Source organism: Caretta caretta, chromosome 28 (assembly GCF_965140235.1).
Source record: "Caretta caretta isolate rCarCar2 chromosome 28, rCarCar1.hap1, whole genome shotgun sequence".
Lineage (NCBI taxonomy): Eukaryota > Metazoa > Chordata > Testudines > Cheloniidae > Caretta > Caretta caretta.
Window position 1 is genome coordinate 15,199,655 of NC_134233.1, and position 23,858 is coordinate 15,223,512.

The following is a 23,858-nucleotide window of genomic DNA, read 5'->3' on the forward strand; positions in this document are numbered from 1 at the left end:
ATCCCCAGGGCACATTCCCAGGTCAACACTCCCCCCTCCCTGCTGAGTCACTTCGTCACATCTCTCCCCCCTTCGAGACTGAACTGAGCGGGGTCACTGTGACCAGTGACCTGGGGAAGTTCGGGGCCCCCTCTCCGGGACAGCGCATCCGCTATCAGGTTGGCACTTCCCTTCACGTGGACCACGTCCATGTCGTAATCCTGCAGGAGCAGGCTCCATCTCAGGAGCTTGGCGTTGGCTCCTTTCATCTGGTGCAGCCAGGTCAGGGGAGAGTGGTCGGTGTAGACGGTGAAGTGCCGCCCGAAGAGATAGGGCTCTAGTTTCTTGAGGGCCCACACCATGGCCAGGCACTCCTTCTCGATGGCCGCGTAGTGTTGCTCCCGGGGTAGCAACTTCTTGCTCAGGTACACGATGGGGTGTCTCTCCCCCTTTTCATCCTCCTGCATTAACACCGCCCCCAGTCCCGTGTCGGAGGCGTCGGTGAACACCACAAAGGCCTTGTCAAAGTCCGGGTTCGCCAGAACTGGGCCACTGACCAGAGCCTCCTTCAGCGCCCGGAAAGCCTCCTGGCACTGCTCGGTCCAGACCACCTTGTCTGGCTTCCCCTTCTTGCATAGCTCAGTGATGGGGGTGGCTATGGCGCTAAAGTGGGGCACAAATCTTCGGTAGTATCCTGCCATCCCAATAAAGGCTTGGACCTGCTTTTTGGTGTGGGGAGCGGGCCAGTCTCTGATCACCTCCACCTTGGCTGGTTCCGGCTTTAGGCGGCCGCTCCCCACCCGATGGCCCAGGTAAGACACTTCCGCCATCCCCACCTTGCACTTCTCCGCTTTTACAGTCAGCCCAGCCCCCTGGAGTCGGTCCAGCACTTGTCTAACCTGGGACACGTGGTCCTCCCAGGTCTGGCTAAAGACACAGATGTCATCAATATACGCCACGGCAAAACTCTCCATCCCCCTCAGGAGCTGATCCACCAGGCGCTGGAAGGTGGCCGGCGCTCCCTTGAGGCCGAAAGGCAGGGTCAGGAACTCATAGAGCCCCAGAGGGGTGATAAAGGCCGATTTCAGTCGGGCATCTGCATCCAGCGGCACTTGCCAGTAGCCCTTTGTAAGGTCCATGGTGGTAAGGTACCGAGCTCCTCCCAGTTTGTCTAGGAGCTCGTCCGGCCTGGGCATGGGGTAGGCATCAGATACAGTGATGGCATTGAGCTTCCGATAGTCCACGCAGAACCGGACCGACCCGTCCTTTTTGGGGACCAGCACCACCGGCGAGGCCCAAGGGCTGGCCGATGGCTGGATCACCCCCAAAGCCAGCATGTCCCGGACCTCTCTTTCCAGGTCCTGAGCAGTTTTCCCTGTGACTCGGAAGGGGGAGCATCTTATCGGCGGGTGCGACCCTGTCTGCACCCGGTGGACAGTCAGATTAGTGCGTCCAGGCTGGTTGGAAAACAGCTGTCGGTACGGATGCAGCACCCCCCTGACCTCAGCTTGCTGGGCAGGGGTTAGCTGATCCGAGAGGGGGATTGTTTCCAGGGGGGAACCAGCTCTGGTCCCAGGGAATAGATCTACTAAAGGGTCATCTCCCTGCTCTTCCCACTGTCCACACACGGCCAACACCACATTCCCCCTGGCATAATATGGCTTCATCATATTCACATGGTACACCCGGCGGTGGTGCGCCCGGTTCGACAGCTCCACCACATAGTTTACCTCATTGAGCTGCTTGACGACCTTGAAAGGGCCCTCCCAGGCGGCCTGTAGTTTGTTCTTTCTCACAGGGATGAGAACCATCACCGGATCCCCGGTGGCGTAGGCCCGGGCCCTTGCCGTGCGGTCATACCAGACCTTCTGCTTCTTCTGGGCTCTGGCCAGATTCTCCCTGGCCAGGCCCATGAGTTCAGCCAGTCTCTCTCGGAAGATCAGGACATACTCCACCACTGACTCTCCATCGGGAGTGGCCTTCCCCTCCCACTCGTCTCTCATCAGGTCCAGGGGGCCCCTCACCCTCCTTCCATATAACAGTTCGAAAGGCGAAAATCCGGTAGACTCCTGGGGCACCTCCCTGTACGCGAACAGCAGGTGAGGTAAGTACTTGTCCCAATCCTGCGGGTGCTGGTTCATAAAGGTTTTCAGCATCATCTTTAGCGTCCCGTTAAACCTCTCCACCAGCCCGTTGGACTGGGGGTGATAAGCTGAGGCCCAGTCGTGCCGGACCCCACATTTCTCCCACAAGCACCGGAGCAGGGCCGACATGAAGTTGGAGCCTTGGTCTGTCAAGACTTCCTTGGGGAACCCCACTCGGCTGAAAATGGTCAGGAGCGCATCTGCCACTGTGTCTGCTTCAATGGAAGCTAAGGGCACTGCCTCGGGGTAGCGGGTGGCAAAATCTACCACCACCAGAATGTATTTCTTCCCCGACCGGGTCGTCTTGCTGAGAGGCCCCACGATGTCCATGGCCACCTTCTGGAAAGGCTCCTCTATGATGGGCAAAGGTCTCAAAGCCGCTTTCCCCTTGTCCCGGGCCTTCCCCACCCTCTGACAGGGGTCACAGGATCGGCAATACTGCCGGACCGTGGTAAAGACCCCGGGCCAGTAAAAGTTCTGTAGCAACCTCTGCCGGGTGCGCCGGATTCCCTGGTGCCCTGCGAGGGGGATGTCATGGGCCAGGTACAGGAGCTTGCGGCGATACTTCTGGGGGACCACCAGCTGCCTCCTGATCCCACAGGACTCTACTTCCCTTGTGGGAGCCCATTCTCGGTACAGGAACCCCTTCTCCCACAGGAACCTCTCCTGGCAGCCTCTCCTCATGGTCCGTACCACCCTGAGGTCGGCCAGGTCCCTGAGCTTCCGCAAGGAGGGATCTTTCCTCAACTCGGCCTGGAACTCAGCAGCTGGGGAAGGGATGGGGACCGGTTCCCCCTCAGTGGCCAGGTCTGAGGCCTCAGCCTCTCTGAGCCGTGCCCCTCGGCCCTCCCTTCCCACCAGGGTAGGGTCCTGCGCCTCCGGTGCGGTACCCTCCCCGAGGTCAGGGAGCAGTGGCCCTCGCCGGCTCTGGCTACGGGTCACAACCAGGGCGGTCTGGGGCTTGCTTGGCCAGTCCTCTAGGTCTCCCCCCATCAAAACTTCAGTGGGCAAATGGTGGTGTACCCCCACATCCTTGGGGCCCTCCTTGGCCCCCCATTTCAGGTGTACCCTTGCCACGGGCACCTTAAATGGGGTCCCGCCCACCCCTGTCAGGGTCAGGTAGGTGTTGGGCACCACCCGATCTGGGGCCACCACCTCGGGCCGGGCCAGCGTCACCTCCGCGCCCGTATCCCAGTATCCATTGACCTTCCTCCCATCCACCTCCAGGGGAACAAGGCACTCTCTCCGGAGGGACAGCCCCGCGCCCACCCTGTAAACTGAGCGCCCTGAGTCCAGAGCCTCCAGCCCTCTGGTGGAGCTGGCCTGGGGTACTCTTCCCTCCTGAGCAGGTGGTAAACTGGTAGGCCCCCTTTCCTGGGTCGTCTGCCCCTCGTCCAGCTGGGTCCCTACCCAATTAACCCTGGGTAGGTTGGGTCTGCTCAGTTTGTCCCTGAGCCCAGGGCACTGGGACCGTATGTGGCCTCTCTGGCCACAGTGATAGCAGCTCAGGTCACGTTGGTCCCCTCGAGCGGGTCGGAGGGGCCCGACGCCAGGCGTTCCCCTTGGGAGGGGGTTCTCCCTATTTCCCCGCTGGGAGGCCCCCTGGTGACTCTCTCTCTGCATCGGGGGGGGCCTGTTCTTTTGGGACTCCTCCCGGCTACCCCCTGACCGACTGTTCACAAACTCGTCGGCCAGCTGCCCTGCGTGCTGGGGGTTCTCGAGCTTTTTGTCCACCAACCACAGCCTCAGGTCGGAAGGGCACTGTTCATACAGTTGCTCCAGTACAATTAGGTCAAGCAGGTCCTCTTTAGCTCGGGCCCCAGCTGTCCACTTGCGGGCATACCCCTGCATCCGGTTGGCCAGTTGTAGGTAGGTGACCTCAGGCGTTTTACGCTGACTCCGGAACCTTCTCCGGTACATCTCGGGGGTCAGCCCAAACTCACGGAGCAGGGCCTGTTTGAACAGTTCATAGTCCCCTGCCTCCGGCCCTGTCATCCGGCTGTACACCTCCACGGCTTTGGGGTCCAGTAAGGGGGTGAGAAACTGGAGCCTGTCTGCAGGGTCAACCCTGTGCAGCTCACAGGCATTCTCAAAGGCCGTCAGGAAGCTATCTATGTCCTCCCCCTCCTTACGCTGGGCCAGGAAGCACTTATCAAAGCTCCTTGCAGTCTTGGGTCCCCCCTCACTCACCGCAGCCGGGGCCCCACTGCTCTTCAGCCTGGCCAGCTCCAGTTCATGCTGTCTTTGTTTCTCCTTCTCCTGACGTTCCCTCTCCTTCTCCTGACGCTCCCTCTCCTTCTCCTGACGCTCCCTCTCCTTCTCCTGACGCTCCCTCTCCTTCTCCTCCTGCTCATGTTGACGTTGTTTCTCCTTCTCCTCCTGCTCATGTTGACGTTGTTTCTCCTTCTCCTCCTGCTCATGTTGACGTTGTTTCTCCTCATGTTGACGTTGTTTTTCATGATCCTCCAGCTCCCTCATTTTCATCTCCCTCTCCCATTCCAGCCGCCTCCGCTCCAGGGATGGGGAGCTCCGCCGGGAGGATCCCCTGCTGGGTGCTGGGGTCAGGGTGCCCTCGGTATTCGCCGGGCTTCCCCCAACCCCTCCCCCAGGCCTAGGTAGGAAGGGTCTCGGGATGTCCTCGGCAGCAGTCTGACCCCTCCCAGCCCGGTCAGGCCCCGGGGCCCACGCTGCGTCTGCCGGGCGGCTCCCCTCAGGGACAGGGATCGGGTCATCCAAGCGATCCCCCTCCTCCAACTGGGCAATCAGTTGTTCCTTGGTGGACCTCCCGATGCGCAGCCCCCTCTGCCTGCACAGCTCCACCAGGTCACTCTTAAGGCGTTTAGCGTACATCTCCCTGCTGGCCACTCGCAGGCCGGGCAGCTTCCCACGGTTTCCAGGAAAAGCCCTTAGTGTGCCAGTCCTTCTTGAGGTCACCACCTCTTTGCCAGGGTCGAGCTGCAGACTCCTCCGCCCCTGGGACCGCTCGCTGCAATCCCCCGGGGGACCCTGTTACTGCAAAAGTCTTTCTCTCTGGTCACACATTCCCAGGGGTTAGCCGCCCCCCGAAACCGTCTCTCTCTGAATCTTCAGCACGCCTGGTCCCCGTCAATTCCCCTTCGTTTTACTGTTCCCCAGTCACTTACTGCAGGAAGCGCCGTTCACGGGGTGCAGTAGATCCCACCGCTGCCACCAGTTGTCGCGGAGTGTGGGGGAGTCCAGGCCCTGCACCCCTCTTCCTGGGATCCACTGAGACTCTCAGCCAGCCAGTAAAACAGAAGGTTTATTGGACAACAGGAACACAGTCCACAACAGAGCTTGTGGGTACAACCAGGACCCCTCAATCACGTCCTTCTGGGGGAGCAGGGAGCTTAGACCCCAGCCCTGGGGTTCCCTGTGTTCCTCTCCCCAGCCTCCCCAACTGCCAACTAAACCCACCCAGCAGGTTCCCTGCTGCAGCCTCTGTTCACATTCCTGGGCAGAGGTGTTACCTCCCCCTCCCCCTCCTGGCTCAGGTGACAGGCTCTCAGGTCTCCCATCCCCAGGGCACATTCCCAGGTCAACACTCCCCCCTCCCTGCTGAGTCACTTCGTCACACATCCTCCCTGCCAGGCGCTCCCCAAGCCCGCCGCGTCCCCAACCATCGAAGGACAGACTAGAACCCACAGCCTCCTGGCCACCCCAGAAGGGCGGGCGAGGGCCAGGCAGGTGCCCCTTCTGAGCGGGGAGCAACAGGGCAGCTCATGGGGTGACTCTCGGGAGCAGGCCCCTGTGAAGATTCAGCTCAGCCCCCACCCGCCAGGATGGGTCCCCCCAAACCCCCAGAACGGCCCCTCCAACACTCACCAGCCAGGACAGGTTCCCCAAACTTATTGCCGTAGTCAGAGGCGCCATCGCTGGCCCTGAGGGCCACCTGCAGGGGCTGGGCGTAGTTCTTGGGGTAGGGCAATGCCGGGTCCTCCCAGGGCAGAGGGTAGCCTGGGGGCAGGGAGAGACGGTCAGGGGGTGCCAGCCTGGATGCCGGGCTCCCCAACCCCAAGGGGCGCAAAAGGCAGCCGGACGGCTCAGTTGGCGGCAGGAAAGACGTCTTCTGAACCCAGGTGAAGCCGGGGACTGGACGAGCCGCAGCGCCCTGGGACCAGGACCAGAGCAGGGAGCCCAGCAGGCAGTGCCCCGCGGGGACAGCGGGAGGGGAGACGGAGGGGGTGGGGAGTAACCCAGGGAAGACCCTGCCTCGCAACCGCAGGGTTAGAAGGAGATTGATGGGGGGGGGGGGGGTGTGACGAAGTGGGACTGTTCTTAATGTTTCCTCTGAATAGTGGGGGGGTGCCTCAGTTTCCCCATGGCAGTTCTTAAGTATCTAGGGGGTGGGGTAAGGGTGTATGATCATTGCAGAGCCCTAGAGGGCAGGTGTGTGCAGGAGTCTGGACACAGAGAATGGCCGACACCCTGTTTCCTGGCCACTGATGGCCTGGGCCCTTCCCCCCCTGCAAGGTGAGAGCTGAAGGGTTGGAGAACAAAGGAATCAGGTGACCACCTGGCCCGGGAAAGGAACAAAGCCCAGAGGAGGAGGAGGGGCTGGAGGGGGTTTCAGTTTGGGGCTGGCTGGGACATGGAGTGAAGGGCAGACGTGGTTGTCTGGCTCACTGCCCCCCAAAATGGACCCAGCTGAGGGGTCCCGTTCTCTGCACCTGCAAGCTCTGTTTTAGACCATGTTCCTGTCGTCTAATAAACCTTCTGTTTTACTGGCTGGCTGAGAGTCACGTCTGACTGCGAAGTTGGGGTGCAGGACCCTCTGGCTTCCCCAGGACCCCGCCTGAGCGGACTCGCTGTGGGAAGCGCACGGAGGGGCAGAGGATGCTGAATGCTCCGAGGTCAGACCCAGGAAGGTGGAAGCCGGGTGAGCTGTGTGTCCTGCAGACAGGCTGCTCACAGAAAGGCGACTGCCCCAGAGTCCTGCCTGGCTTCATGGGGAGCAGTTCCAGAGCATCGCCCAGGGACTCCGTGACAGGGGGTGATTCCTTTTGAGTCACCAAACAGACCCGCCCCGCAAGCCAGGTGACCCTGGGGTGGGTGCAGGGAGCGTGGAAAGCCAGGCACTGTGGCAGAGCCATGCAGGTCCCGGGCACGCTCTGGTCGCTGCCCTTGGGGAGCAGGCTGGGCACAGAGGAGGGCGGCTATGGCTAGGCAGGCTGGCCGGAGCGGGGGGAAGGGGGGTGTGTCTCGTTATCTGAAAGGCAGGATAAGGGGGGTGACTAGACCTGCAGCCTGAAATTGCCCCGTTTGGGCCAAGGAAAGGGGGCAGGGGGTGGAGAGACAGACGGGCTGAGCCAGCTCCAGGGAGGACAAACCCCAGGCAGGAGAAGTTGGGGGTGTGAAGATGAGGTCAAGGGGGGTCCCAGGGTGGGGAGTGGAGGGTCCCCTGGCCCATGGCCAGGTCGGGGAGGGGCTCAGGGCTGGAGGGATAGTGTCCGGCAGCCTGCTCCCAGGGGCAGGAGGGCCCCCATGAGCCCACAGGGAGGGGGCTGCAGAAGGTGGGCCTGAGGAAGGGGTCCCAGGGCCTGGCAGAGGAAGGGGAGGAGGAGGTGGTGGAGGGGGGCTGTGGCTGGGGGGAAGTGGGGCCCCCCTACTCTCACCAGGGATGTGCAGGTTTCCGAAGCTGTACCCCGCCGTGCCGGCGATGACGTGGGCCCCACGCCCCGTGCACTGCACGTCCCGGATCCGCCCACCTGTTCCCGTTGCGGCGCCGCTGAATGGGGCCACCCCTGGGGAGCACACGGGGGTGAGAGCGAGGAGACACCCCTCCTAGGTACCCCCCAAAACACACACCCCAGAGTGCCAGGCCCACAGCCGCCCCACACAGGAGGCCCCTGCACCTCATGGCCTGGGGCAGGCGCACGGAGAGCAGGGAAAGCGTGTAGCATCCACCCCTCCACAGCCCATAACCCCACGTACTGCCACCCGCCCCCCCCCCAGACCCCTGACCCATGGACACCCTCTCACCCCCCCACATTCACTCTCCCCCCCATGGATTTCCCCCAATGTCCCCCCTGCAGACTGCCACACAACCCCCTGGCCATGCCCCCAGGCCACCCCATGGATAGAAGCCCCCCATACATATATATTCCCCTGCACACACACAGCCCTCCTGCCCCCGGCACTGACCCGTGGGGAAGTTGTGGGTCTCTGCAGTGAAGATGACATGCCGGGTCGACTTTCTCTTCTCGAAGCGGCTGGGGCGGGACGGGTCGCGGGGCCACAGGGAACACACGGTCCTGCCCTGGATGGCACTGGGGGGAGAGAACCGGCCACGGCCGTCAGCCACGGAGCCCCACCCCCATCCCTAGCCCAGAGGAAGTGAGAGTTTGAATCCAACCCTGGCCATGAGCTCGAGCCCCATTCCCATCCCCACGGATGGGGGTCCCAGGCAGGCACCTGCTGTTGTCCGAGAACTTGATGACATTGTTGGGGTTGCTCTTCTCCTGGGTCCGCATGATGGACTTGAACAGCGACTCCGAGACCTCCTTCCCGTCCACCAGGAGGCGCCCTTTGAAGAACCAGTGTCGGCTGTGCTCGCTGGGGGGCAGGGATAGGGGGGTGAGACAGGCACATGAGGGGCCTTTCCCTCTAGATGGGCGTGGCTCCCATTCGGCCCCAAGGCAGGGACTGGCTGGCCAGAGGGGCAGGGAATGGGGCACGGGGCCTGTCTCCTCTAGGGGATGTTGACTCCGATCCAGCCGCAGGCCAGGGACTGGCTGGCTCAGGGGACTGGCTGGCTCAGGGGTGCTGGGAATGGGACCTCTCCCCTCAAGGGGGCGCCGGCTCCCATCCGGCCCCAGGGCAGGGGACTGGCTGGCTGGGGGGACTCGGTGCCGGTACCTGTTGGACTGGGCCAGGTCGAAGCACTCCACGCTGGTCGGGTTGCGCCCGAATTTCTTGAAGAGCTCAGTGTAGAAATCCAGGTCCCAGGAGTCGAAGGCCAGGCCTGCGGGGGAAAGGGGGTTAGGGTGGAATGGGAGGTGGGCAGAGACCTTTGACCCCCAGCTCTCTCCGTGGTGGGCAGAACCCTCCCCCCACAGGACATCGGGGGGCTCGAACCCAGGCTGCTTGGGACATTGCCTCAGCCACAGCTCTCACCCCACCCCAGTCATTCATCTTGCAGAGCCCCAGCTTCAACCCCTGGGTGTCCATCTCCTCCCCCCCACACGCCCCACCCCAACCTCTGCAGTGTGCTCAGCCGCTCCCCACCCCCCCGCCACACCCAGCTCCCCATGCCCAGCCCCCCAAGCCTGACTCCCATGATACCCAACCACCCCCATTAGTCCAGGTACTCAGCACCCCTGCCCCCCATACCCAGCTCCTGGTTGGCTCGCTCCAGCTCGGTGCGGCCCCCCCCCAGCACATCCACATGCCAGGTGGGGGCAGGGCGGGTAGCCACGGCGAAGCTGCGGATTGGCTCCTCATAGCGCTGCTCCGTCATCCGGTCACTGAGCACCGCCACCAGGGTGGCCTCCTCAGGGGGTGTGGGGTGTCGGGCACACTGCCAGGGAGGATGGGGGTGAGAATGGGGAGCTGTCTCTCCTCCCCTTGGGTGAGAAAGGGGACCCACCACCTGCCCTGCGTGGGTGACAATGGGAACCTCCTGCCCCTCCCCACTGTGGATAGGCACTGGGGGTGGAGGGGGGCTGAGAACTAGGATCCCCCGCATCACCAGGAGCAGGAAGGGGAGACAGACAGACCAAGCCCCCCTGTACCCCCACCTGTAGATCTGGGCATCGGGGGGGGGGGAGCAAGCGGCCCAGAAACTGCCTCCCACCCCAGAGCCCCCATTAACCCCACAATGCCGGAACCTCCCCACCCGCAGGCCTCCCCACCCATCCCCCAGGGGTCATCCCCTCCGTTCCCCGGGGTCCCACATCCCCCCTCACCTGCAGCAGGTAGCGGCGGGAGCACTCGACACGGTCAACACAGCCCAGCCCCGCGGCCCGGCACACGGACACCACGTTGGTGGAGAACGCCGTGGAGAAGTTCAGCCTGCGCCAGGAAAGGGTTAACAGTCCCGGGAGACACAGCCCCAGCCCCACAGCTGCCCCTCCACTCCACAGCACCCTCCACTAAGCCTCTCACCCCGCTCCCTGCGGCACAGCGCCCCCTAGCCCTCACTGGGGCCAGCCCTGTCTGCCAGGGGAGAGCACCCCTTACTGAGCCCCTGGCCCGCTCCCTGCGGCACAGCACCCCCGATTCAACTCCCGGCCCCCAAGGCACGGAGCCCCCTGCTGAGCCCTGAGACGCACCGTGGCCCGATCTCCACCAGCAGGTCGGTGGGCCCTGGGCACAGGAAGGACTCCGTGGCAACGTCTCCGGATTCAAAGGGGCAGCCGAAGAGCCAGTGCAGCAGCTGGGTCTCCTGGGGATTGGGGGGCGACGCACCTGCAGGGGAGAAATGGGGCTGATACCCAGCAGGCAAGGGGGCTGAGGGGTCCTGCCAGGTGGGGGAGCCCCCATGGGATATGATGCCCACTTCTGTTCCTAACGTCCTGTTTGCTTTTTGACGGCACGTCGAGGGGATGTTTTCAGAGAACTCGCCACAATGGCTCCGCAATCTCTTTCTTGAGTGGTAACAGCTAATTTAGACCCCGTCATTTTGTGTGCAGAGTTGGGGTGATGTTTTCCAGCGTGCATTACTTTGCATTTATCAACACTGAAATTCACCTGCCATTTTGATGCTCAGTCACCCACTTTAGGCCTTGCTGGAGCCCTGGGCTTAACTAACAGTGTGACCCAAAGGCTGTGAACCAGAGGAGGCCGGGCCTTGGCCAAACAACACCACACTAGGCATTGGCTATCCAGGAAAGCACAGGCCTGACCAGAGAGGATGGAACAAGAACACCCAGAGTTCTCAAGGAGCGACGTGAACACATTCCTAAGAGACGGGACAGGAACACGGCAACCCCCTCCGAAGATAAGGGGGGGCTGACAGGAGAATGGTTTGTTCAAAGCAGCAGGTACGAGGAGAAGGGTGGTCACTAACAACGTCTGGAGCGAAATGCGTAACTTGTTTGTACCGAAGTCACCGGAACGGCCTCTTTGTCCAGCCGAGGGGACGGTGTCCGGACTGAGCTGGTACCATTGTCGCGGGCACACCTGGGTTAGTGCACTTGTCACCACAGAGCCAGGGCACTAGTACTGGGCTTCGTCGACAAGACACCGACCCGAGCGCCTTGGCCACTGAACCGAGCCGGTGGTCTTTCTCGCAGCTGAAGCGTGGGGGGGGCGGCGCGGGATGCGGGGCTACATGCCCCCCCCCAGATTGCTCAATTACAGGATGTGTTTGGGCTCCCTCCCTGCTGAGCAGCTGAGCCAGGAGCTGCCCCAGGCAGGGAGAGGCAGAGGAGCAGCTGGGAGCTGCACGGGAGAAGGAGGGTGCTGGCGGGAGGGGGGGGGGTGGACCATGCGATCGTGGCCCTGCCCCGTCCACTCCCCCGGGGGCGCCCGGCTCTGGCCGCTGTCGGAAGACAGGACGCTGGGCTGGACGCACCTTTGGCTCCGACCCAGCCTGGCCGCTCGTCAGACTGGCCCCACCCTTTGGGGGTTCCAGGAGCAGCTGCTCCAAGAAGCCTCGTTGCCCCCCCCCGCCCGTACCTGTCCAGCTGACGTTGTAGCACAGCTCCCTGTGCAGGGCGCGGACGCCCCCCAGCACCGCCTGGGCCGAGCGCAGCAGGGAGACAGGGACACCCTCCGCCCCGGGGCGCTGGAAGTAGTGCAGCACCGCCATGGCGGGGTCCTGGGGGGGGGGAGAACAGGGTCAGTGTCCAGCCAGAGGGCACCCCCCCACTGCGCCCCCCACAGAGACCCCCCACTGTAACCCCCACAGGACCCCTACACAGCCACACAGTGCCCCCCACAGCGCCCCCCCACACCCCCCACAGAGACCACCCCACAGCGCCCCCCCATAAACCCCACCGCACCCTCCAGCGCCCCCTTTACCCTCACAGCACCCCCCACTCCCACAGCGCCCCCACAAACCGCCCCCAGCGCCCCCCCATACACCCCCCACAACCCCCACAGCGACCCCCCACACCACCCACAGAGACCACCCAGAGCGCCCCCCACACCCCCCACAGCGCCCCCCCATACACCCCCCACAGCGCCCCCCCACAACCCCCACAGCGACCCCCCACAGCGCCCCCACCACACCCCCCACAGCGCCCCCCGCACCCCCCACAGCGCCCCCCCTTACACCACCCACAGAGACCCCCCCAGCGACCCCCCCATACACCACCCACTGTGCCCCCCCACAGAGACCCCCCACTGTAACCCCCACAGGACCCCTACACAGCCACACAGTGCCCCCCACAGCGCCCCCCCCACACCCCCCACAGAGACCACCCCACAGCGCCCCCCCATAAACCCCACCGCACCCTCCAGCGCCCCCTTTACCCTCACAGCACCCCCCACTCCCCCAGCGCCCCCACAAACCGCCCCCAGCGCCCCCCCATACACCCCCCACAGCGACCCCCCACACCACCCACAGAGACCACCCAGAGCGCCCCCCACACCCCCCACAGCGCCCCCCCATACACCCCCCACAGCGCCCCCCCACAACCCCCACAGCGCCCCCCCACACCCCCATACACCCCCCCGCACCCTCCAGCGCCCCCTTTACCCCCCCGCGCGGCCAACCGACCTCATGGAATCAAACCCCGTTTTCCCGCCGCTGTTCGTCGGGCCGGGGCAGGGGGCGGGGGCGGGGGCGGGGCCGGGGGCGGGGGCGGGGCTCCCATGTGACTCCGCCCCCCCCGCTGGGCGGGGGGGAGCAGCGCGGCGGCCTTTGCGATCACCCCCCCCCCCCCGGCAGGAGGGGCCCCCCCGAAATCCCTCCCCACAGCATGGCCACGGCGTCTCCCCTAGACCCGGAGTGGGGGGGGGGTCACGGCGTCTCCACTAGACCCGGACTGGGGGGGGCCACGGCGTTTCCTCTATACCCAGACTGGGGGGGGCCACGGCGTCTCCCCGATACCTGGACTGGGGGGGGTCACGGCGTCTCCCCTATAACCGGAGTGGGGGGGGTCACGGCGTCTCCCCTAGACCCGGACTGGGGGGGGGTCACGGCGTTTCCTCTATACCCAGACTGGGGGGGTCACGGCATCTCCCCGATACCCGGAGTGGGGGGGGTCACGGCGTCTCCCCTATACCCAGAGTGGGGGGGGTCACGGCGTCTCCCCTAGACCCGGAGTGGGGGGGGGGGTCACGGCGTCTCCACTAGACCCGGACTGGGGGGGGCCACGGCGTTTCCTCTATACCCAGACTGGGGGGGGCCACGGCGTCTCCCCGATACCTGGACTGGGGGGGGTCACGGCGTCTCCCCTATAACCGGAGTGGGGGGGGTCACGGCGTCTCCCCTAGACCCGGACTGGGGGGGGGTCACGGCGTTTCCTCTATACCCAGACTGGGGGGGTCACGGCATCTCCCCGATACCCGGAGTGGGGGGGGTCACGGCGTCTCCCCTATACCCAGAGTGGGGGGGGTCACGGCGTCTCCCCGATACCTGGAGTGGGGGGGGTCACGGCGTCTCCCCTATACCCGGAGTGGGGGGGTCACGGCGTCTCCCCTAGACCCGGAGTGGGGGGGGTCACGGCATCTCCCCAATACCCAGAGTGGGGGGGGTCACGGCGTCTCCCCTATACCCAGAGTGGGGGGGGTCACGGCGTCTCCCCTAGACCCGGACTGGGGGGGGGTCACGGCGTTTCCTCTATACCCAGACTGGGGGGGTCACGGCATCTCCCCGATACCCGGAGTGGGGGGGGTCACGGCGTCTCCCCTATACCTGGACTGGGGGGGGTCACGGCGTTTCCTCTAGACCCGGACTGGGGGGGTCACGGCGTCTCCCCGATACCCGGAGTGGGGGGGGTCACGGCATCTCCCCGATACCTGGAGTGGGGGGGGTCACGGCGTCTCCCCTATAACCGGAGTGGGGGGGGTCACGGCATCTCCCCTATACCCGGAGTGGGGGGGGTCACGGCGTCTCCCCTAGACCCGGACCGGGGGGGGGTCACGGCGTCTCCCCTATAACCGGAGTGGGGGGGGTCACGGCGTCTCCCCTAGACCCGGACCGGGGTGGGGGGTCACGGCATCTCCCCTATACCCGGAGTGGGGGGGGTCACTGCGTCTCCCCTAGACCCGGACCGGGGGGGGGTCACGGCGTCTCCCCTATAACCGGAGTGGGGGGGGTCACGGCGTCTCCCCTAGACCCGGACCGGGGTGGGGGGTCACGGCGTCTCCCCTATACCCGGAGTGGGGGGGGTCACGGCGTCTCCCCTAGACCCGGACCGGGGTGGGGGGTCACGGCGTCTCCCCTATACCCGGAGTGGGGGGGGTCACGGCGTCTCCCCTAGACCCGGACCGGGGAGGGGGGTCACGGCGTCTCCTCTATACCCAGGCTGGGGGGGGGGGTCACGGCATCTCCCCTGTACCCGGAATGGGGGGGTGTCAGGGAGTCCCCGGGCGATGCTCTGGAACTGCTCCCCATGAAGTCAGTCAGGACTCTGGGGTAGTCGCCTTTCTGTGAGCAGCCTGTCTGCAGGACACGCAGCTCACCCGGCTTCCACCTTCCTGGGTCTGACCTCGGAGCATTCAGCATCCTCTGCCCCTCCGTGCGCTTCCCACAGCGAGTCCGCTCAGGCGGGGCTCCTGGGGAAGCCAGAGGGTCCTGCCCCCCAACTCCGCAGTCAGATGTGACTCTCAGCCAGCCAGTAAAACAGAAGGTTTATTAGACGACAGGAACATGGTCTAAAACAGAGCTTGCAGGTGCAGAGAACGGGACCCCTCAGCTGGGTCCATTTTGGGGGGCAGTGAGCCAGACAACCACGTCTGCACTTCACTCCATGTCCCAGCCAGCCCCAAACTGAAAACCCCTCCAGCCCCTCCTCCTCTGGGCTTTGTTCCTTTCCCGGGCCAGGTGGTCACCTGATTCCTTTGTTCTCCAACCCTTCAGCTCTCACCTTGCAGGGGGGGAAGGGCCCAGGCCATCAGTGGCCAGGAAACAGGGTGTCCGCCATTCTCTGTGTCCAGACCCCTGCACACACCTGCCCTCTAGGGCTCTGCAATGATCATACACCCTTACTCCACCCCCTAGATACTTAAGAACTGCCTAGGGGAAACTGAGGCACCCCCACACTATTCAGAGGAAACATTAAGAACAGTCCCACTTCATCACATCTCTCCCCCCTTCGAGATCGAACTGAGCGGGGTCACTTTAGCCGGTGACCTGGGGAAGTTCGAAGCCACCAACGTTCCCATGGATGCCCCAGCATCTCTCCCATTCCTTGGTAGGAGTTACACCAGGCCCTTCCGGTTTCACGCCCTCCCTTAGGTCAGGGGTGGTCGATAGCACTCGCAGGCCGCATGTGGGAAGGTTTATGCAGCCCATGCCCTTTAGCCACCCCAAGAATGTCTCCCCATTGACCATCACCTTCCGCTCCCACTGGGGGTCCGAGGGGCCTGGCCCCAGGAAACTCCACACCGACATATAGGTTGGGGTCAGGAGTGGGAGCCTGTCCACATCCCCAACCATCTGGCCGACGGAGTCTATGGCCTTGGGACCCAGCAAGGGAGCTAGACACCGGGGCTTTTCCGCAGGGTCCCCCTAGTTCAAATCTCCAGCCTGCTCAAAGGCAGTGAGGTGGGCATCCACCTCCCCCCCATCCTTAACCAGGGGCAGCAATTTAGTCTCGAGGTTCCCTGCGGAACTGGCCCCCCGGGATCTATCCCCACTCACCCCTGGGAGGTCCCCTAGGCCTCTCCGCTCCCCCACCGCCAGTTCATCCTGCTGCTGCTTCTGCAGCTCTTTCTCGGGCTCTCGCTGTCTCTCACAGTCCTCTTGCTCTCTCAGACTCAGCTCCAATCCCGTCCGTCTCGATCCCCCGATGGGGAACCCGATCGGGGACAGGAGTCTTGGCGATGCCTGGCTCCCGCTCCAGCTGCTCCCAGATCCTGCTATAGCCCCAGTTGGGGTCAGGAATCTGTTCCTTAGAGCGGTCATCCTCCTCCAGCTGCACGATTAACTCTGCTTTGGTGAACTTTCCAACGCTCAACCCTCTCTTTTTGCACAGGGTTACAATGTCCTTCTTAAGGAGACAGTGACAGGCCATCACTCCGCTCCTCCCAAGTTGTTGTGGACTCACAGGTCCGTGTGTTCTCAGCTCCCCACGGTTTCCAGGGAGAACCCCTAGTGTGCCAGCCCTTCTCCAGGTCACCACCTCTTTGCCAGGGTCGAGCGGCAGACTCCTCCGCCCCTGAGACTGCTCACTGCAGTCCCCAGGGGGACCCCATTACTGCACAGTCCTTCTCGCTGGTCACACACTCCCAGGGGTTAACCGCCCCCCGAAACCGCTCCTTTCTGAGCCTTCAGCAGGCCTGGTCCTCGGCAATCCCCCTTCGTGTTACTGCTCCCCAGTCACTTACTGCAGGAAGCGCCATCCACGGGGTGCAGTACATCCCACCGCTGCCACCAGTTGTCAGGGAGTCCCCGGGCGATGCTCTGGAACTGCTCCCCATGAAGCCAGTCAGGACTCTGGGGCAGTCGCCTTTCTGTGAGCAGCCTGTCTTCAGGACACACAGCTCACCCAGCTTCCACCTTCCTGGGTCTGACCTCGGAGCATTCAGCATCCTCTGCCCCTCCGTGCGCTTCCCCCCAGCGAGTCCGCTCAGGCGGGGCTCCTGGGGAAGCCAGAGGGTCCTGCACCCCAACTTCGCAGTCAGACGTGACTCTCAGCCAGCCAGTAAAACAGAAGGTTTATTAGACGACAGGAACATGGTCTAAAACAGAGCTTGCAGGTGCAGAGAACGGGACCCCTCAGCTGGGTCCATTTTGGGGGGCAGTGAGCCAGACAACCACGTCTGCACTTCACTCCATGTCCCAGCCAGCCCCCAACTGAAACCCCCTCCAGCCCCTCCTCCTCTGGGCTTTGTTCCTTTCCCGGGCCAGGAGGTCACCTGATTCCTTTGTTCTCCAACCCTTCAGCTCTCACCTTGCAGGGGGGGAAGGGCCCAGGCCATCAGTTGCCAGGAAACAGGGTGTCGGCCATTCTCTGTGTCCAGACCCCTTCACACACCTGCCCTCTAGGGCTCTGCAATGATCATACACCCTTACTCCACCCCCTAGATACTTAAGAACTGCCTAGGGGAAACTGAGGCACCCCCACACTATTCAGAGGAAACATTAAGAACAGTCCCACTTCGTCACAGGGGGTCACAGTGTCTCCCCTATAACCGGACCGGGGGGGGTCACTGCTTCTCCCCTATACCCAGACTGGGTGGGGGTCCCGGCATCTCCCCTGTACCCGAACTGGGGGGGTCACGGCATCTCCCCCGGCGCCGCTCCCATAGCCGCCCGCTGTCCAGGGCAGGCAGGGGTGCTCCGGGGCAGGCGCGAGAGGCAGAGACCCGGCCCCGTCCAGGTGATTCCTGCCTCTGGAGCAAGTTCTCTGCCAACGAAGGACGGACGGACAGACCCATCCCAGCTGTGGGTGCGTGCCAGAGGGACTGCCAAGCCCGGAAACCCGCCCGTGCCAAGATCTGTGTGTATGTGAGCGCTTTACCATTTCTCTAGTCGCTCCTTCTTCTTTCTTTCTTCTCTAACATAAACGTTTAGCTTTAGATACTCAAAGTACCAGCCCATCCTTTAGTAAGATCCAACCTCATCCTGACCTGGCAACGTGGTTGGCCCTTTGGGGTCAGAAGAACATCTTGTACAGTGAGCAAAGTTTTTAAATAACTTCTCACTGTAGGGGACCTCGGTGCTGATTGGGAGCCAGAGAACTGGAAGGCAATAAAGGGGGCTGTGTGATTTTTTTTTTTCCTGCTTCTTGATAACCAGTGAGGGGGAACAGGAGCACAGTTTGTGACTGGTTGGTGAGTCTAACTTCAGTGTTAACCACCAGTTTTGGGAGTAGATGGTATATGCCTTTTGCAGCCTTCCCTGACCTTGGCATTTTCATACAATCATAGAAGATCAGGGTTGGAAGGGACCTCAGGAGGTATCTAGTCCAACCCCCTGCTCAAAGCAGAACCAATCCACAACTAAATCATCCCAGCCAGGGCTTGGTCAAGCCAGGCCTTAAAAACCTCTAAGGAAGGAGATTCCACCACCTCCCTAGGGAACCCATTCCAGTGTTTCACCACCCTCCTAGTGAAAAAGTTTTTCCTAATACTTAATATCCTAATATCCAACCTAGACCTCCCCCACTGCAACTGGAGACCATTACTCCTCGTTCTGTCATCTGCCACCACTGAGAACAGTCTAGAACCATCCTCTTTGGAACCCCCTTTCAGGTAGTTGAAAGCAGCTATCAAATCCCCCCTCATTCTTCTCTTTCGCAGACTAAACAATCCCAGTTCCCTCAGCCTCTCCTCATAAGTCATGTGTTCCAGTCCCCTCATCATTTTTGTTGCCCTTCGCTGGACTCTTTCCAATTTTTCCACATCCTTCTTGTCGTGTGGGACCCAAAACTGGACACAGTACTCCAGATGAGGCCTCACCAATGTCGAATAGAGGGGAACGATCACGTCCCTCGATCTGCTCGCTATGCCCCTACTTATACATCCCAAAATGCCATTGGCCTTCTTGGCAACAAGGGCACACTGCTGACTCATATCCAGCTTCTCGTCCACTGTCACCTCTAGGTCCTTTTCTGCAGAACTGCTGCCGAGCTGTTCGGTCCCCAGCCTGTAGCGGTGCATGGGATTCTTCCGTCCTAAGTGCAGGACTCTGCACTTGTCCTTGTTGAACCTCATCAGATTTCTTTTGGCCCAATCCTCCAATTTGTCTAGGTCCCTCTGTATCCTATCCCTACTCTCCAGCGTATCTACCACTCCTCCCCGTTTAGTGTCCTCTGTAAACTTGCTGAGGGTGCAATCCACGCCATCCTCCAGGTCATTAATGAAGATATTAAACAAAATTGGCCCCAGGACCGACCCTTGGAGCACTCCACTTGATACTGGCTGCCAACTAGACATGGAGCCATTGATCACTCCCCACTGAGCCCGACGATCTAGCCAGCTTTCTATCCACCTTATAGTCCATTCATCCAGCCCATACTTCTTTAATTTGCTGGCAAGAATACTGTGGGAAACCATATCAAAAGCTTTGCTAAAGTCAAGATATATCATATCCACTTTTTCCCCCATGTCCACAGAGCCAGTTATCTCATTATAGCACCAGAGGGGTAGCTGTGTTAGTCTCTATCCACAAAAACAACGAGGAGTCTGGTGGCACCTTAAAGACTAACAGATTGATTTGGGCATAAGCTTTTGTGGGTAAAAACCCCCTTCTTCAGGTGCATGGAGTGAAAATTACAGCTACAGGCATAAATACATACTGGCACATGAAGAGAAGGGTATTACCTCACAAGTGGAGAACCAGTGCTGACAAGGCCAATTTAGTCAGGGTGGATGTGATCCACTCCCAATAATTGATGAGCAGGTGTCTCTTGGTAGCGTCGATTGGTGGGCCCGGGGAGGAGTTATAAAGGGTTAATAGAACATATGCACACAAATGATGGCAAAGCCCTTAGATCAGGTTTGGGGCAGTGAGGGAATAGATTGCTGGTTTGCAAAAGTCTCTCTGGGCACTGCAAAAAGAATGGACGGTCTTCAGTCCATTGTGCAAAACACCCCTTTTACTTGTATATCCACAGTCCGGAGGATTGGAGCAGGAAGGAGGTCAAGCAGTGATGTCTCAGCTCGCAATTTATCGCCTAGCCCAGTGCAGGTGCATGGAAAGTTACTGGCCCAATTTGGAGTCCAGGCTCACATGATCATATTAGTAAATATTTCCACGGCTGCTGATAGTCCTATCTTGACTAATGATGGTATGTCCAAGGAATATGATTTTATACATTTTATGAATGAATTTAAATTGTATTTCGCGTGATTAGTTCTGTGATTTCATTTGCTCACCTAGTACTTCGCAAAGGTCCAGGTTGACTCTTGTGAGATGTGGGCACGGGTGCCCTGGCTTCCAGAAGAAACTAATGAAGAAAACCTATTGGAGAAGAGGAAAGCGTATAGGCTGCCCACCTGGGAAGGGGACGGGCAGATGATGACAATGAAGGGGAAACGTGAAAGGATCTCGGTGCTCACTCCTCAGGATGTGGGGATGGGAATCGAGTATCGTTCTGCTATGTTTCTGCTTCAATAAACGCGACCAGACTCCAGTCTCCATGTGTTCCTGTGCGTGGCTTGATCCTGCCTGAAACGCAGAAGGGATTCCCCCACACTTTCTACCTTATCTCCCGAGAACAAGCAAATAACCCCTCCTTGGTCATAAGGATGACTTAGAAAGCGGCCCTTTAAATGTCACCTTACTTTAACTTTACACTGTTTTCTTTGTACTATGTTTAAAAGCTGCATTTGTAATTGAAATTTGTGCTTTGCATGGTATTTTTGATAGACGTTGAATTGCTATCGCGAACAAATGGTCACTCAAAGCAGGTAAACATTCATGTTTTCAGGAAGAGACCCAGTTGCAACAAGGTGTTATAAGAACAATAAATGAAGTCATAAAGTGCATCTTTTAGCCTTCTTCTTTGCAAAGGAAAAACCTCAGCTTAACCCTGCACGCAGAACTTGAGAAATATCCTTATTGAAATTCATTTATTTCGTAAACCCACTGAAGTCGTCATTCTTGAAACTTGGAGAACGTGTACGGTGAGAAACGTTTTATACATCACGTTTTATACATCACGTGTCTTCTACATCACATTTCCAATGAAAGGTTTTGCTGTTTATCAAATGCTTAAGATGGAATAAACGTCTTTTGAAATGTATATTTGCAAGTATTTTGTATCTAAATGCAAACGTTCGTGCCTGATCTCATTGTTTATATAAAGAAGAGGAGGACCTGTGGCACCTTAGAGACTAATAAATTTATTTGTCTCTAAGGTGCCACAAGTCCTCCTGTTCTTTTTGCGGATACAGACTGACACGGCTGCTCCTCTGAAACCCATTGTTTATATAAGTAGCTCCTGTGGGGAATGGAGCCGGCTGGGTCTTCTTGTCACCTCAGGGTGAGCTGCCCGCCCCACTCAGTGAGTCACTTTGTGCCCAGGCTGGGCAGCAGTTGTGGGGGTTGTTATGTGACTCCCATGGAGGGATGAGGGGGGACGTTGCAGGAAAATAGGTTTGGGATCCTCTGACCAAAGCCAAGGTGTAAAGTCAACGAAAGAGTGAACACAACCAACTTTGAATCTCAGCACGCCTGAAGGAGGGGGGGGAGGTTTCCCATCATTTCATGAACATCAGAAGGGTATAAAAGAATCCTGCTTGGATAGCAAGCACACCCCATCCAGCTCTGTAAGCAAGCTGCCACAGACCACTAAGCAAAACAGAGAAGACTCAAGAAGAATCTAACCCAAGGAAAACCTCCCCAAAACCTCAACGTGGATCGGCAAGAGAACGTTAACTGAGGGCTTGTCTACACCTGCAGTTGCTTTGCTGTAGCTATACCAAGAGGAGAGCGTCTCCCACGGGCGTAGGTACGCCACTTCCCTGAAAAGCGCTGTCTACACTGGGAGTTAGGTCAGTATAACTACATTGCTCAGGGGTGTGGATTTTCCACACCCCGGAGCAATGCACTTACACTGACATGAGTTTGTTGTGTAGACCAGGGCTGGGACAACGCCAGGGGTTTAGATTTGAACTCGTGTTTTGATTTTATTGGAATTTGAAAGTGGTGTTGTCACTTAAAATACAAACAGTTTCTCAAGTGGTCAGACCATGACTTACTGGAGATGAGAAAAGGGCTAAACATTGATAAACAGAGAAATAGCGGGATTTAAAATTCTTGATATTCATAATTGGTCTGTTTGAAAACAGGTCCTTAAATGGCGTCTTCTAATGAACAGATCTGAATATTTTCTTCATTTTCATAGGGTTTAGCTACGATTTGTCACTTTGCCCAATTATAAACGGGCTGGTTATTCGTTAATAACCTACAGGTACACCTGCCCTTAAAGCAAATTATTTTGCCCATTTATAAACATTCTTAGTTGTCTAAGGATATACCAGAGAACGGAATCCCCATAATTTTGAGAAACAATATACCTTGGTCTCAACGTACCTGGAGAAAAGTACCCCTGTAAAGCTGAGCCTACTCTAATAGGGTTAAAAACTCTCCACGGAGAGGCATACAAAAAAGATTGTAACAGAAATAACGTGGAAGCCAGTACCTTGAGTTGCAGTAAGATAAACAATTAGTCGAGCTCGCCTCCCCTCTCTCATTTCTCTAAGCCAAATGTTTGTTCGTAATTTTTAAAAGAAAATTACTTTGTTTCCAACAGTTGAAATGACCCCTTTCAGCCCCCCAGGAGAATGTAAGGAGGACAAACTCTGTGTAGCTCAGGCAGAAGCTGCTGCTGCCGGGCGGGGGCCAGACGGTGATGGGGAAAGAGCAAATCTCTCAGACTCACCCCAGTCAGCTTGCAGGTGGGGGGTGGGCTGGAGGAGAAACAGTATAAAAATGATGCCCGTGGACTTGAGGCCGAGATAGATTTGACCTCAGTGTGGCTAGTTGAGATCAGCTCTGTCGCCCGCACCGGGGGCGGATGGACATTCCTGGTAGGAGGGGGACACACTCCCATGACTAATGGGACAGAAGACTTGATAGAAAGGATCATGGGATTTACCGGAGGGCAAGCTGTAAAAGCAAGCGACTCCCCTGCGAGACCACAGTGAGCGAATGGTGCAAACACCCTTTCAAGGCCACTCTGCGGGAGGCAAAACCTTTGTCCAGGCCTTTATATGGTTCGTCTCCCTTGGGGATCCGCTGGTGTTTAATGAGGGCTGAGCTCTGAGTGAAGCGTTTCCCGCACTCAGAGCACATATAGGGTCCCTCTCCCGTGTGAATTCTCTGATGTGCCACAAGGTTGGAGCTCTGTTTGAAGCTTCTCCCACAGTCGGCGCATTTATAAGGGTTCTCGCCGGTGTGGGTGCCCTGGTGTCGCATAAGGTGTGAGCTTACCGAGAAGCTTTTCCCGCACTCGGCACATTCATAGGGGGTCTCTCCTGGGTGGATCCTCTGGTGTGTAACAAGGGCTGAGCTCCGGTGGAAGCTTTTCCCACGCTCAGAGCGTTTGTAAGGTCTCTGCCCCGGGTGGAGTCTCTCGTGTATAAGAAGGTCTGAGGGGTAACTGAAGTTTTTCCCACACTCGGTGCATGGGTTTTTTCTCTTTGCCGTGGGGATTCGCTGCTGGGCTGTGATTGCTTTGAGGTTCTTGTGAGTTCGCTGACAATTAGTGGATTTATCCACTTTCTCCCGTGGCTGGTTTCCCTGTTGCTGCTCTGGCCTGTGCTGACTCTCACAAGCTTTTCCCTGCTCACAACGTCTGGACACATTCCCTGTGGATGTCCGCGATAATCCTCCATGTGCTTCCACTTGCTCAGCGTCTTCCTCCGGAAGGTTCTGCTCCGCGTTCTCACCCACCATTGAATCACCTGCTGGGACAGCGAGAAAGAATCCAGCGATCAGTCATTCCCTGGGCCCAGCCAAAAGGGGAAAGGCTCGCGGGGCAACAAACCGAAGGAAGTGCTGTGGAGATTGAAAGAATTAGGAGCTGAATCCCTGACACTCCTCCCCTTAAGGGAGAGAGGCAGGGATCAATTCTGCCCTCACATCCCCTCGAACACTCAGGGGGAAGGGAGACCTGGGAGGGAGCTGCAGCCAGGCATCGGACTGGATAG

The 23,858-nt window shown here is 59.5% G+C and overlaps 2 protein-coding genes across 3 annotated transcripts in view; both read right to left on the reverse strand.

Annotated features, from left to right (window-relative positions):
• Nucleotides 1-12,860, reverse strand: part of LOC125628593 (phosphoribosylformylglycinamidine synthase-like) — a 34,568-nt gene extending 21,708 nt beyond the window's left edge. For both annotated transcript variants that reach the window (XM_075123891.1, XM_075123890.1), the window contains exons 1-10: nt 12,808-12,860; nt 11,763-11,904; nt 10,415-10,550; nt 10,049-10,154; nt 9,474-9,660; nt 9,000-9,105; nt 8,556-8,696; nt 8,286-8,410; nt 7,757-7,885; nt 5,967-6,098 (exon numbers count right to left, since the gene is read on the reverse strand). In XM_075123891.1, coding sequence (XP_074979992.1) covers nt 5,967-6,098; nt 7,757-7,885; nt 8,286-8,410; nt 8,556-8,696; nt 9,000-9,105; nt 9,474-9,660; nt 10,049-10,154; nt 10,415-10,550; nt 11,763-11,895 — 1,195 coding nt within the window. In that variant the 5' untranslated portion in view covers nt 11,896-11,904; nt 12,808-12,860. The remainder of the gene's footprint in view (nt 1-5,966; nt 6,099-7,756; nt 7,886-8,285; nt 8,411-8,555; nt 8,697-8,999; nt 9,106-9,473; nt 9,661-10,048; nt 10,155-10,414; nt 10,551-11,762; nt 11,905-12,807) is intronic.
• Nucleotides 12,861-20,760: 7,900 nt separating this feature from the next.
• The window catches only part of LOC125628615 (uncharacterized), a 33,468-nt gene continuing 30,370 nt past the window's right edge, over nt 20,761-23,858 (reverse strand). The window contains exon 5 of the mRNA XM_075124028.1: nt 20,761-23,615. Coding sequence (XP_074980129.1) covers nt 22,801-23,615 — 815 coding nt within the window. The 3' untranslated portion in view covers nt 20,761-22,800. The remainder of the gene's footprint in view (nt 23,616-23,858) is intronic.